The sequence below is a fragment of the Aspergillus sclerotioniger genome, assembly GCF_003184525.1.
Source record: "Aspergillus sclerotioniger CBS 115572 chromosome Unknown BO94scaffold_9, whole genome shotgun sequence".
Taxonomy (NCBI): Eukaryota; Fungi; Ascomycota; class Eurotiomycetes; order Eurotiales; family Aspergillaceae; genus Aspergillus; species Aspergillus sclerotioniger.
The window spans coordinates 281,269-294,683 of record NW_020290999.1 but is presented as its reverse complement, the minus strand read 5'-3'; the positions used below and the strand labels follow the sequence as shown (position 1 = coordinate 294,683).

General features: G+C 51.0%; 3 protein-coding genes across 3 annotated transcripts; 1 reads left to right on the top strand and 2 right to left on the bottom strand.

Moving 5' to 3' along the window:
* Positions 1–3,438: 3,438 nt before the first annotated feature.
* On the bottom strand, positions 3,439–6,117 carry BO94DRAFT_389850 (FHA domain protein). The gene is made up of 5 exons (XM_025607314.1): positions 5,964–6,117; positions 5,794–5,862; positions 5,537–5,724; positions 5,313–5,445; positions 3,439–5,251 (listed from the first exon to the last, which is right to left on the bottom strand). Exons 2-5 carry the CDS (start codon positions 5,807–5,809, stop codon positions 3,477–3,479), a joined length of 2,112 nt encoding a protein of 703 aa, XP_025469107.1. The 5' UTR covers positions 5,810–5,862; positions 5,964–6,117; the 3' UTR covers positions 3,439–3,476.
* Positions 6,118–6,846: 729 nt separating this feature from the next.
* tom70 (putative mitochondrial outer membrane translocase receptor (TOM70)) lies at positions 6,847–9,625 on the bottom strand. Its single transcript, XM_025609844.1, has 6 exons — positions 9,549–9,625; positions 9,122–9,481; positions 8,969–9,051; positions 8,140–8,911; positions 7,617–8,090; positions 6,847–7,568 (listed from the first exon to the last, which is right to left on the bottom strand). Exons 2-6 carry the CDS (start codon positions 9,432–9,434, stop codon positions 7,321–7,323), a joined length of 1,890 nt encoding a protein of 629 aa, XP_025469106.1. The 5' UTR covers positions 9,435–9,481; positions 9,549–9,625; the 3' UTR covers positions 6,847–7,320.
* Positions 9,626–10,041: 416 nt separating this feature from the next.
* BO94DRAFT_564742 (uncharacterized protein) lies at positions 10,042–12,934 on the top strand (the record flags this gene model as incomplete). Its single annotated transcript, XM_025614448.1, has 3 exons — positions 10,042–10,832; positions 11,624–11,708; positions 11,743–12,934. The coding sequence occupies 3 exons, from the start codon at positions 10,042–10,044 to the stop codon at positions 12,538–12,540; spliced, it is 1,674 nt and encodes a 557-aa protein (XP_025469105.1). The 3' UTR covers positions 12,541–12,934.
* Between the last annotated feature and the right edge of the window lie 481 nt (positions 12,935–13,415).

Here is a 13,415-nt window from a genome sequence, read left to right as displayed (position 1 = left end):
ATACATTGAATCCGCGGCCCTTGCAGCTATTGCAAACAGCATTACTACACTAGATTAGCATCGCCGATGACATGAAAGTCCTGATGACGAATAGACTGACCGTGGTGCATTGCCTGCACAGCTTCGGCATGTCATGACCGTCCGTCCTCCAATACAGGAGTTATGTCCTGGATCTCGTTGATACATTGACTCGGCCTGTGAGGACATGGGTTCAAAAACAATAACAATATGTATCGTGCAGTTGGGTAGCAGGTTATGTTCAGAGGCAGATGCCGGTAAGTGTGAATGACAAAGCTCGAAGGACTGGGATGACCGAGAGTCAATCATGCTATTTCTTATGACCGGATGTGCTGCTTTATTGAGGGACGTCTTGGCTTATCAATCACCCGTGAGGCATAGAATCAGCGAACTAACTAGATAGGCAGGAGATGAGAGAGAGAAAAAGCAACAATTGAATGGCTGCAGCCAAGCTAGGCCGCTCCCTGCCTAGTACCCAAGGTGACCTCTCGGTGGACGGAAATTGTAAGACCCATTCGGCTATAGATTGTGCTACCGGGTCTCGAGTCAAGGGGATCTCGTATCAGCCATGCCGAATCACCGTCCAGCGTTCAACTCCGAAGGGAAACCCAGGCGCGAAGATTCGGTCACATCCAGCTATTTTCTGGTATGCCGCACCAATGACACGAGGCCGGACGGTGCGGCATGGTCCAAGGATCATAAAATGACCGCAGAATCAGCCCCAGTTTACCTGAGGAGACGCAGGCTGTGCCTGTCGGACGTGTCAACACCTCATAGTTTTCTCAGAAAGACCCCGGACTGGTGGAATCCTTAGCCACTTTCGATCCATAGGGCCGGGTCCAGTTTATGGTCGTTGTGCCGGCCATTGCCAACCGGACCAGGTGCCTAGATGCAAGGCTTGCTCAAGCGCATCGGACAATGCTGGATCTTGATTATCAGGATGGGAAGGCCGGGCAGGTGATTACGGGTGCATGTTGCGGTTAGTTCAAAAATCAGAAGTAGGGCGATGCAAGTATGTGACCAAGCAAGCCGGAAATGGGATACGGCGGGATACAAGACCAGAAGCATGGCAGCCACGGAGAGCTGTGTGACGCGACTGACTAACAATCATCGGTAAGCTCGGCAAGCATTCCAGAACGACTGTTTCGATTACTTTGATGTGGGCCTTAAGCCTTTTCCTCAAGCCCCCCATGACGGATAGGCGCAGCGCGACACGCGAGTGCGATATGGATAACACGGAGTGCGGTTCCAGAGGCATTCTAGACGATGTAGTAACACCGAACTCGTAGTCATCCGGAGGTATCGATGTTGATCGGTAAGACCCGACTCACTCGTCAGTGAGTTTTCTATGTGGGTCGGTATAGATCTTAGGCGTTTCATGCAGGAGACTGCATCGTTGCCCATTGTCCACCCAATCACTGCAGTGCGCTTCAAGCATCACCGGATACACTTGAAAATTGTGGCCTAATTCCGTGGCCCCCTCGGAGCTACGCAGCAGCTTGTTGTTAAGCGCCTTTCCCTCCTGGCTTCCTGATGTGGAAGTAAGCAATACAACGGCTGCGCCGCATTTAGGCTGAATTGGCGGCAGCGCCATTGCACCTCGCTGGAGTCAGTGCAATTTTCACTTGGGGCATAGAGAGAATGGAGGCTATGGGATTGAAACCAGAAGAGGGGACATTGATGTAGGCCTGCGAACAATGGTACCGTGTGACAGAGCCATGAAACAGCGAGGACACGAGGACAAGCGCCATAGAAGATGGGATTTACGGGGGGACAAATGAAAATAGAATTAATTCACCGAATGATCAGATAGTGTTCTGGCAGTCTGTGATTTCCGTGCCTCGTAAATGGCGGTCCATTCCTTCTCATGCAGGTATCCGATCCCCTAAGGAGTAATAGGAGTTCCATCGCAACAGTATGTCGGTGATTGCTCCACTTTTGGTTGTTGATCCTGCGTTGTCCTCATTAAAAAGGAGATGAATTTCCCTTACCTGGACCAATCGCCGAGTCCGTAGATGCTCTCGGCGTGGGCTGCGTCTGCGGATTGGTCACATGCTATACGAATCCCTGCTCATAATATGAAACAGAACCGCGTTGAGAAAGGAACGGGATGACGCAGTCAAGGTGACGAGCTTGGCCAACCCAGATGCTCCTGCCGCAGGTACTGCCCTCCTACTGGAGCCCTGGTAGGGAAGGATGGCGACCGCGTCTTCTGGAGATCCTGACAAGAGGAGCGGAACGAGAAAAGGGCCGATCGGAAAGCCCGAAAAAGGGCGTTGAAATCTTGACAACGCCGTCCATGTGGTTCGTTTCCAGTCCAGGCCACTGGTGGATGCCACATCCAGGAAACTAGGCGTGACAGTTGACAAAGAAAGATTCAAGGATGTGGCTTGCAGGTGAGGCAGGAGTCGACGACGGCAACAGTCGTGCCCAAGCAAGATCAAGGGTGGGTGACCTGCAAGTATCCGGTGGGCATCACGCGCGCGACGAGGGTCTGGATTGGAATTGGTCAGGGCACGTTATCATTGCCATTGTTAACTTGCCCGACTCGAGGCGAAATTGCGGGCTGGGATGGGGGGAGCTGGAAGAAGCAGGAAATTGGAGCCCATCGAGCACCCGAAGCAAAGCGAAAATCACGGACAGAGATCAACTCAGGGAAACGGATGTGACCCCAGTGGTTGACGGGTTGAGTGGACGAGTGGGTGCTCGAGACCCCGTTGCACAGAGAAAAGCAAGAGTGCAAGACGGCAACCCGGCCGGCCGAGCGGCGACATGGCCTCGAATCAGCTGATTTCGCCGGCGGCCTATGGCGCCTGAGGGCACCCACTACGGCGATTGGGACCCTCATCTACGATGCACACCCGGGAAAAGAAAAGAAAGAATAATGGAAATGGAAAGAAATGAATTACAACCGAGATGGCGAAAAAGAAAAACCGGAGGTGGAAGGAAGGCACCTGGCAGGCCTGGGAAAGACTCCGGCGCTGGGATCATGGCGGTCACCACAGCCTTCCCGGCCAATGGGCTCCGCTTTGGTGGAAGGTCTACAATGACCCCAGTTGGGAATGAAAGACGGCTCATCGATCGTGGAAGCTGTGTCCTGCTGCCGTGGTTACATCAGTCCAATCCACCCCGGGACGGAACACTAGACGCCATCCGAATAACTGGTTGTATTATCTGCTAGAACAATAGTTACATCCAGTTTGCGGAAGATGACGGCACCTTGATGCCGATGAAGCACATAAGGACACCTAGAAAAGGAAAAAACAAGCCAGGAGACATTCCCAACAACCAAGCAATAGAAGGGCGAAAGCACCCGGTGAACCCCGTTTCAGCAAATGGTATGAGAACGCCGTTAGCACCACTCACTCTGCGTGGATCATAAACACCATAACTCATAGCAGGAACGCATTGTTTCCAAAGCAAAGACCAAACCCTCCTAGATTAGCGATTCTTGCCCTTCACTGAAAGTAATCTGGAGGAAGCGATGCCAACGCAGCAATAGTACCGAAAGCACCTATGGCGACACCTAAAGCAGCTGTAGCAGCATGGCTGGCGAACCCTCCTGCAGTGGATTTCTTCGCTCGCTTCGACGGGTGTTCGGTCATATCAGCATCAATGGTAGCGCTGTCAACCATTGGAAGCTCTTTCGCGGTGTCCAGGACAGTCAGCTGGGACGGGACCTCCAGTTTGCTTACGGGAGTATGTGGTTGAGCATCCGGAAAGCAGGATTCCTCGTAAGAGCATCCCGAAGACTGCGTATCGTTTGAAACACCCGAGCCAACTGGGTCTCTGTGATAAGCAGCAGTGTCAAGTTCAGAGCTGGGAGAAGGACCATCAATGTCTTCCGCCTTTCTTTTGAGCGGTCTCTTTTCTTGTACGGCAATTGAACCCTGCTCGGGACTAGTTGTTTGTGGCAACGAAGTTGAAGAAATGTCTTGCTGTTGCAAGGCCATGGCCGTTTCTTTCTGGATTTCCTGTCCACCGTTCGGAGAGGCTCTCTCGTTCTTACCTACAGCCGCAGCAGTGGGCGCAGCGACCGACTCGATGCTGGCTTTGCAAGCAGGAGCAGTATCACCTAGCATTATCGACTCATTGTTGACGAAGGGCCCATCTTCATAGGGCACTTGCGGGGTGGGAGGAGTATGCAGAGGGTATGCAGTGCTTGTGGTGTTTCGAGGATGCCACCAGTCTATGGGAAGTACAGAAGGTGTATTGTGAAAGCTCAAGGTTGGACGATCCAATGCCTTTGTGTTTTGAGGGGATAGAGTGGGTTGTAGCAAGATTGATGGCAGTGGAGCTCCAGTCGACGTTAGTCCAGAAGGCCGCATACTTTGGGAATGCGGGGCTGGGGTAGTATTTCCCATGGCCAGAAGTCCAGGTCCGTAGGGTCCGGCTTGACAGGCCAGGCTCTCCCCGATACTTGCATAATTTTCGGAATGAGATTCATTGGCCCCGGAATTCAAGCGGTTGTTTGGTTCGTCCACGGCAAAGCCTGTCTCTGGTACTATCAAGTCGCAGATACCCAAAACATGAGGACTGTTTGATCTCACAGATTCCTCATCGTCATATGACTGTCCAGCATTTGATCTGAACGAAGACTGGGAGTCCAAGTCATCATTCAAATCAGCATGGTCGTCCTCTTCCCAAGTGGAATCCTCCACCTCCTCCTCTTCTTCTTCGTCGGAGTCGTCGTCGGAGTCTACCACAGACATAGTGTCTGCCTCTTGGATGAAGTCGCTGAACTGGTGAACCATGTTGCTGGGATCTTCAATGATATCTATGACAGAGGGTGGGGTCATTCGCGGAGTCACAAGAGGCTGTTCTTGTTTTTCACCATCCAGGTCAATGGGGCTCTGTTGGGATCCTTCTCCCCCAACTTGCTTATCACCACTTTTTATATCTGAGTAGGTGGTAATAAGGCAATTCTCTCCGTCATCCTTCTTCAGGGGAGACGTCAAAGGTGACGAGACCTCCACGACTGATTGGTCGTCTGAATCCGAGCAGGATGTAGAGTTGTCATCCTCAGAGGCACTCCCGGACGCAATTACCATGGGAATGGAATCTTGTTTGCCATCACTTTCATCGTCATCAGGAACACAGAACGTGTTAGAAGCAGGCACATGTCTATGCCTGTTCATGGTGTGAGCGCTTTTCAAGCGAGGTGGATCACATGGGACATACAGAGGATCTGGCCACTCGAATTCACAGCGAACTCTAAGTGGGGGGTATGTTTCTAATACATCAATGAGCCATCTGCGCCTTCTGAGTAGAATAACAATATTGAGATGACTTACCCCTGCCACGAAACACTGTGGATCCGAAGGTAACAACATCGCCATGTTGAATGACAGTACCCTCCTCAGATGAGATTTTGTTCTCATTTATCCAGGTACCATGCATCGATCCACCATCACGAATGTAGACGAGCTTCAGAAGAGTCGATAGGTGTTAGCCTGGAACCCCGATGCTTGTGAATGAAACAATTGCATAGCGCACATACCTGCTTATCCAGACTTACCCACAGCTTGGCGTGGTTGCGCGACATGACCCTGGAATCAAACAGTCCATTGTTTTTGGCGGGGATCAGATTCTTTGATTCACGTTTAGAAGCCCGACCGATGTTGACATGGTTGATTTCAGGTGTGAAATCTAGGGAACGATACGGGAAATCATCGGAGGTGGATAGAGGGTAGAGAGTCACAACAGCTGCACGAAGAACCAAGTATTAGTTGAACCTGTCATGAAATTTTGGACTAGTTCGCCGCAAACACATACCCTGTGTGGCAGGCATGGTGACGGTGCTAGCAAGCAGACAGATAAAGGGACGATATTTTGAGATTCAGCCTAGATCCAACCAAAAGAACATCAGTATCGGATGCCAACGCATGGTGCCTCGAGTGAGAGGGTTGCATGCCAGGGACTTGACAGGCTGACAGAATACATACCAGCTCAGGGTGAACGAACAAAACAGAAGTGTGGGGGGGGGGGGGAATCAGGGAGCAACGTTCGAAAGTAGAACGTAGATGAACAGATGGAGATCCCAGGAGAGTTGAGAAGAAATGATGTGGTTGACACAAGGCTGACGAGGTGGACAACGGGGGAACCCGAGGAAGCTTAGGTGGGAGGGGCAGGAGCATACGACCGACCCGATGGAATCAGCCTGAGGTCAACAGGCGGTCGCAGTCAGGCACCCAGCAACCTTACAAAGTCACTAGCTTGATCCGTCCCAAAGGGTTGGTCCCAGGAGTGAAACTCCGAGAGCAGCCTGGAGGGCTAGATATAGCCTGCAGACAGGAACGATGGTGATCAGGCAGTGATGCTGATCCGTGGATAGTAGTAGGTGTATGGGGTAGGTACGGAGTAGGTTGGTCTGATAAGGAGGAAGGGGTGTAACGGTTTAGGACAGAAGTGGCCAAGACAACCAACAGCTAAACAAGGACCAGAACCAGCTTCGAAAGGGCTCGGTGACCAGATCGGTGGTGAATATAGCAACGATAACACAGATGGAGAACGCCTTGATGGTAGTAGATCAACACGGAGTGGATGAGTCGAGACGATAACAGGTCGGAACAGGATGGATGACGCCGATGCGAGCGAGACGGCGATCACTGATAGGCGGGCGAGTGGGGGGTTCCCGTCAGGTGGACCGCTGCTGGTCACCTGTGATCCAGTGACTAGTACTACTAAGTACTGCGGAGACTATTAGTATTTGTACCTATCTAGCACTCCCTAACACTCTCAAAAACCGCGAGATTAAGATGCAAACACCAGGTCCCATTACTTAGGAGCTATTCGTCCCACCCTTGGCTTCCCTATACTATGATACATACATACATCGCTCGTTCTCCCCGCCACGACCTAACATTCCAGATAAAGAGCATGTCTCTTCCGATCCGCAGACCTCTCTCATCATGTCTGCATTTCTTCCTTGACAAAACAGCCCAGTGTGCACCTCCCCAAAAAAAAAACCGAGGGAGCTGGAGGACAAACAGGAAAACAAACATCATTTCAAAAGAAAAAGGAGAAAGTAAGGAAACACAGTCGCAGCAGCAGTAGGAGATAGATAGTATATCAGCGAAAAGAAACTCGGACATCAAAACAAAAAGAGAAATTCTTATAGTAAATACACTCAGAGATGAAGGGCTCAGGCGCCCACGCACACAGCAGAGCTGACCAGGCGAAGATGGGCTATCGCTTGCAACTCTTCAACAGTTGAAATCCAAGAGAGAGATGAGTGAGAGATTAGGTCATACACAATTTTTGGTGTCTTGACTGGAGTGAAAGGAGATATCAGGACTCAATTTACAAGGAGGGAGGAGCGGCGAAGCCGGCACCCATGCCTTGTAGACGGGCAGCAAGCTGGGGGTACTTCTCCTGCACTTCGAGCTGGGTGCGGGTTGCCTCGGCGTAGGAGATAGCATTGATAATCTCCGCCTCTGTGCGAGCAAGTTCAGCAGCACGCTCAAAGTACTTCAGAGCCTGAGAGACCTTGCCCTGCTGCAGCAGAAGCTGTGCCATCGTTCCCACGGCAATATCGCATTCGGGATCGACTTCAATCGGTTAGCGTCACGCTTCACAGCTGACAATGAAAGACTTACTGATCAGGGCTTTCTGGCAGAGGTTCTCGGCCTCTTGGAAATCGTGCTTCCATTGGAACAGAGCAAGAGCCTTGTTAATCAGAGGCAGAACATTGATTCCCATGGGCTTGCTCTGTTTCTCCATCTCCACGGCCTTGTCGAACTTCTCGATTGCTTCGGAGAAGTTCTGCTGGTCAAGGAGAAGTTCACCATAGTAGTTGTAAACATCGGGAACTTCTTCGAAGTTCTTCACAGATCTTCTGAAGGTAGCCATGGCAGACGCGACAGAGCCCATCTTGTACTGCGTAACACCGAGCTGGATGTGGGAGTAGATGAAAGTACGGTCGAGGTCGATGGATTTCTGGTAATCTTTAGCAGCCTCGGCGAATTCCCCGAGGATGAAGTGAAGCTGGGCACGGTGGTAGTAGATGTCGGGATCATCCTTGTTGTGGGTGATGGCAAGTTCGAAGTCGTCGGCAGCGGCATCCTTGTTTCCTTTTGATCTGTCAGCAAGGCGTTCAACGAAGAAAAAGGCTTAACATACCGAGTTCAAGGTGCAAGCTAGCACGCTTGATGTAGCTTTGGACCAGAGATGGCTGCAATTCAACGCTCTTATTGAGGTCCAACAAAGCGGCCTGGGCATTACCCTCGAGATAGGTGAAGGTGGCTCTCAGGTTAAGAGCCAAAGCCTCGAATTCACCCAGGTCTCCGAGTTCGAGAGACTTCTCAAAGGCAGCAGCCGCCTCCTCATAGCCATCGCCGGTCTTCAGAGCCATGGCAAGCAGACCCTTGCGAAGCTGACCCTTGCCAGATTCTTCACTCAAGTCAGCAGACTCATCGAGACCCTCCGGCAGTGCCTGGGGGCGGAAGCTCTGGAGGTAGTTGGAAACGAAGGTTGGGCTGGGAAGTTTCTTTCCCTTGGCCTCTATGATGGCCTTTCCTTTCTTCTCTGCAACCTTCTTCAGAAGTCTTTCAAGAGCAACGCGACTGATCTCGTTGGAGAAGCCGTCAATGATGCAGCTTGCAGTGAAGTCAAGAAGAGCCTCACTGAACTTCTCCAGGTGTTCATATGCAATAGCCCTCCGGTTCAGAGCCTTGACGTACTCGCTGTCCATAGCAAGAGCGGCACTAGTGTCTTCAACGACCTTCTCCCACTCCGACAGGACATTATAGCAGGCGGCACGGTTGGAGTAAAAGACAGGATCGGGCTTGCAAAGGATAGCCTTTCCGTATAGCTCAATGGCATTATTGTAATCCTTGGAGCCATAGGCCTTGTTTCCAGCAGCCTTGAGCTTGGCTGCGTACGCCTTCCTTGTCTAAAACCAGGATTAGTACTTGCGCCCCGATCTTCGTCACAGAGAGCAATGACCAACCTCTTCCGACAGCTGTGCAACGGTTTCCTCGTCAACCTCTGGAAGATCTTCGGAAGTTTCTTCCGCCTTCTTCGTCACTGGCTCTAGGAGATCGTCAGCCCGTGCCAAATGCTTGTCGGCTGGAGACGCGAAGCGTTATTCTCATTGACATACCATCTTGGACGGAAGGTGTCTTGGCCTTCTTTTCCTCCTCTGCCTTCTTCTTTTCCTTTCTTCTCTGGTTCTTGCTCTTCTTCTTCTCCGCGGGAGGAGTTTGGGCAGTTCGACTCGTATCGGAGAGGTAGTAAACGACACCCGCGCTAGTCACGACCACAGCAACACCGGCAACGGTATAAACAAGGGCCTTGTTCTCCGACACCCATTTCGAGATGCGATCCCATACCGATGCTGACGAGGATGCGGGAAGGGAAGCCGTGTCAAGAACCACGTTCTTCGTTGGCTGAGAGAATGGCGATTGGCTGGACATGATGACCCGACAGAGGAACCCGTCTTCTTGTCGCTTTTCCTTTAAATCTACAGCGAGACCAGTTAGCTTCCTGGAGACGATCGAGTCAAATTGAGGGCGGCAGGGATGACGGACGGTCCGGGGGGAGGCAGAGCAAGAGCTTGTCGGCAGGCGGACAGCTTTTCTTGGGGTTGGATGAGAGCGAGGAGAGATGCGGCTTGAAAAGTTATGCGTTAACGATGTTCAGGTTCCGGCGACGCAGCGGGCTTTCCGAGCTGTTTCGGGCCAATCACACTCGCCGCAAGGGGATGCTCCGTCAGCTCCTGGTTTGCTCCACCGCATCATCGGCCTCGATTGTTATGATTTATGATGGAGAGGCCCTCATGCGCTTATCTTGCTCCGGCTGGATAGCGATCGCCAGATAGTTCATCCTGGCATCAATTGCTCATCCCAATCTGGTATACTCCCTTTTCTAGTGCGTCCCCTAACCTACCAAGGTACAGCCTACTATTCCTGTGTCGACGGCGGTGCAGTGCTTGCCTACTACTACTATCTAGCTACCCAGCAGTATCTTATACTTGACTATACTCTCGGTCGCAATATTGCTTTGTCAAGAAAACAGGCTACAATGGCATCAAATGTGCTTCCACCGGATCTCAAGATCATCTCGTCTCTGCGTTACGATCCTGCGCTCGCAGCCATAGGCAAGCAAAGAGCCGCAAAAACCTCACCCGATGCCTTGAGTACACCGTACTACCTCCTCCCTTATCACCAAGAACGGCTCCGAAATGCAGCGACGTGTTTTGACTGGGAAACTGCTTTGGCTTTTCTGGAGCAAGGCACAAATGAGTTTGTCAAATTTCTCGACACTTTCATTCCGGATGATACCAAACCCTGGCGCCTCCGCATTGTTATGGATAGATTGGGCACGTGCGAGGTCGAGGTCAACCCAGCAACATCGATGGATCCGCTGAACTTTCTACTTCCCTCCGATACGAGCCCTCAAACCACGACATGGCTGGTCTACGTCGATACCGAACGCATAGCCCCCTCCGAATTTACGACGCACAAGACTACAGCCCGCGACTTCTACACAGCTGCAAGGCTTCGGTCGGGAATTGTTTCTCTACTAGAGCAGGCGGAAGTGCTTCTGGTAAACCCAGCGGGTCACATAATGGAGGGCAGCATCACAACGCCATACTTCAGACGAAGGAACACTGCGGGAGGGGAAGGAGGCCCAGCGTGGATCACACCGCCGCTTTCAAGTGGTGGCAATGCTGGAACGACAAGACACTATGCTTTGGCAGAAGGGTTTTGCACGGAGCGCACAATAGCAGCCACTGACCTAGTCGATGGGGAGGAGTGTTGGCTCAGTAATGGTGTGAGGGGGTTCATCCGCGGTAAAATCGTACTAAAGCGGTCTAACGACCTGCAGACTTAACGTCTATCTAGGCTAGATAGGTAAAAGGGATTTTCGGCGTGGTGTGGGACTGAATCCAGGCATATCGGCCCTTGACCTCGTGAGTCGTGAGACACGGCTTCCCTGTCGGTTATGTAAATAGGCGTGTTGGCTTACAGGCATATGTCATACTCGTAGACAGCTCATATGCATAGAGGAGTCTAGTTATCACTTAATTGCAGGGCCACGCAAGAGTCATGCTGTGCTGTGCTATGACGAGAGTCCATCTTGAGACGTAGCATATGTCTAAGGAGGGTCGGTGACTCTGCGTGGTTTGACAGTAGTGTCAATTCCACTATAATATATAACCGACCGCAACTAGAAGAGTTACTTCCCCATAGCTCACCATAGTCACCACCAGCCACCCCTAATCATCTACACAGTATGAAGGTGAAACGGTGATGTAGGGTGACCAATGATGTTGACGTCAGAAGTCCTCTTGGTTATGATCATACGAGGGATCTGCAGCGAGACTGCCATAGTACAGGGTATTATGGGGGATGCAGTGGACGAGAATATCCTTGTCTCTGTATACTAACTATGGTATAAGAAAGTGGATTGTCTGACTGGGCCTAAGAATAAGAATCAGATGATGCAACGGACCATCCGCCCTCCCCGCATTACCAATCGGGACTAGCGGGCAAGCGGCCAGAAGCTGACAGAAATTCTTCCCATTCGATTCGGAGGCTCGGGCAGAATCGTCCGGCCACTGAGAAAGGCGATTGAGCAGGCGAGCAGTTTAAACAAGCAGCATCCCCAACGCCACCCCAGCTTCAGTGCCTTTCCCCGTTGCCCCCCCTCCCAATTCACTCTGCCTCAATCCATCAATCCAGTCTGTATGAATGATTCGCAATCATGAAATTCTTCGAGAATGTCTCCACCTACGACTACTCCTTCCCGGCCGTGTCGCTGGCCTACTTCCTTCGCTATCCTAACCCTTACTCTCGCCATGTCCTGACCACCGATGTCATTGACCGCTATGTTGATCCCGCGACCCAGCGTCTCCACACCATCCGTCTCCATCTGAAGAAATCCAAAGTTCCTTCGGGAATCCTTAAGTTGCTTCCCAAGGGAATTGGTGGATCCGACAATTCCGGCCAGAGCTACATCCTTGAAACGACTATTGTCGACGCCAAAGAGGGCTGGATGCAGACAGAATCGCGTAATATGGAATGGACGGGGATCTTGAGTGTGGTGGAGAAGCAATTCTACCAGAGTCAGCCGCTCGAAGGCGCTATCGACGCGCTTGAAGGGCTTTCTCTCGATGACAAGAGAAGCGAGCAGACTACGGTACGGACAACCGTCACTTTCCGCTCCCGGTTTGGTCAAGGAAAGTTGCTAGGTAGAAAGAAGGCCGAGCCGAGTAGCGATCACAACGGGGATTACGAGGAAGAGGCTCCTAAAAGGGGCTTTTTCAGCTCGTTGTCCACGGCGGGAATCCAACGCACAATTGAGTTGATTGGGTTGAATCGTACCCGGGATGCTGTGCTTAAGAGCAAGCAAGGTATGAATGTGGTCCTTGAGCGATTGCGCAGTGGGGGCATCGTGGGCGTTCTTGAAGGCATGCGTCAAGATCGAGAGGCTATCTATGGGCCGGAGGGTGGTCCTTGGAAGCGTGTTTGGCTAGCGGGCAACGGGCATGCGTCTACTGAAGATGATGACCACTGATTTCGATATTCTCAACTACCTGGAAGGAAAGGCGATTAACACTGGGAAACATACATGCGGCATTCAAGCGTGGCGCTCTGGCGTTTGGGACATTTATTGTTTTGTTTGCGACGGACACTCTCCTATTTTCTTTGACACTTTATCACCATCACATCAACATCAACACCAACATCGGACATATGCATGTTCTCGAACTAGGTATACGACGAGCCATGTTACGGATCAAAACATTGTGTATATTAGGAAAAGGTTGGCGACCGGTCGGCTACTTTTACTGAATTCGGTGGCACCTATTGTACAATATCATCAACTTCACAATTACTTTACTTGTTTTCTTTGCACGCGTTATCTATTCTGTATCAATCGTAAGATATAATGATTGATAACTAAAGTCACCAGACTCTAGTTACTGTCTAGTATTTGCAAGGCTCCCAGGTCAGATATGTAACCCCCTACCTTCCTTGACGTCCACATAAACCTTCTTTAAATTCAACCACACGAAATTACTTCCTAACAAATTATGAACGCCAAGCTGAACCTAGAAACAGGGTCCGGGTATGAAGAACGTAGAATTCAGTAACTTGAACAAAAAAAAAAGCACAACAAAAAGGGTCAATTTGATCCCAATGGACATGCACTGCAGCCTGTAAATGTCAACCGACATGCTTCCTTACTAGACCTTTCAGTCTGCCGTAGTTTTACTTCACATTTTGAATGTCAGTACGTCTAAGATGAAACTCCAAGTGATATGTTCAAAAACAAAAGACACAGCTAGAAGATAAGTCAAGTGTGTAGGAGCAATGGCCCATGCAATGTGTATACAGGAGCTACTGAGATCATCAAAACACACGGAGAAACTCAGAGCCCAGTATGGT

Coding starts and splice junctions, on each gene's coding strand:
- BO94DRAFT_389850 (XM_025607314.1), bottom strand. Junction 5,446..5,536: donor GCAACCACGCCAAGCTGTGG/GTAAGTCTGGAT, acceptor ACTCTTCTGAAG/CTCGTCTACATTCGTGATGG. Junction 5,252..5,312: donor CACAGTGTTTCGTGGCAGGG/GTAAGTCATCTC, acceptor TTGATGTATTAG/AAACATACCCCCCACTTAGA.
- tom70 (XM_025609844.1), bottom strand. CDS start 9,434: ATGTCCAGCCAATCGCCATTCTCTCAGCCAACGAAGAACGTGGTTCTT. Junction 8,912..8,968: donor TTGCACAGCTGTCGGAAGAG/GTTGGTCATTGC, acceptor TCCTGGTTTTAG/ACAAGGAAGGCGTACGCAGC. Junction 8,091..8,139: donor TAGCTTGCACCTTGAACTCG/GTATGTTAAGCC, acceptor ACAGATCAAAAG/GAAACAAGGATGCCGCTGCC.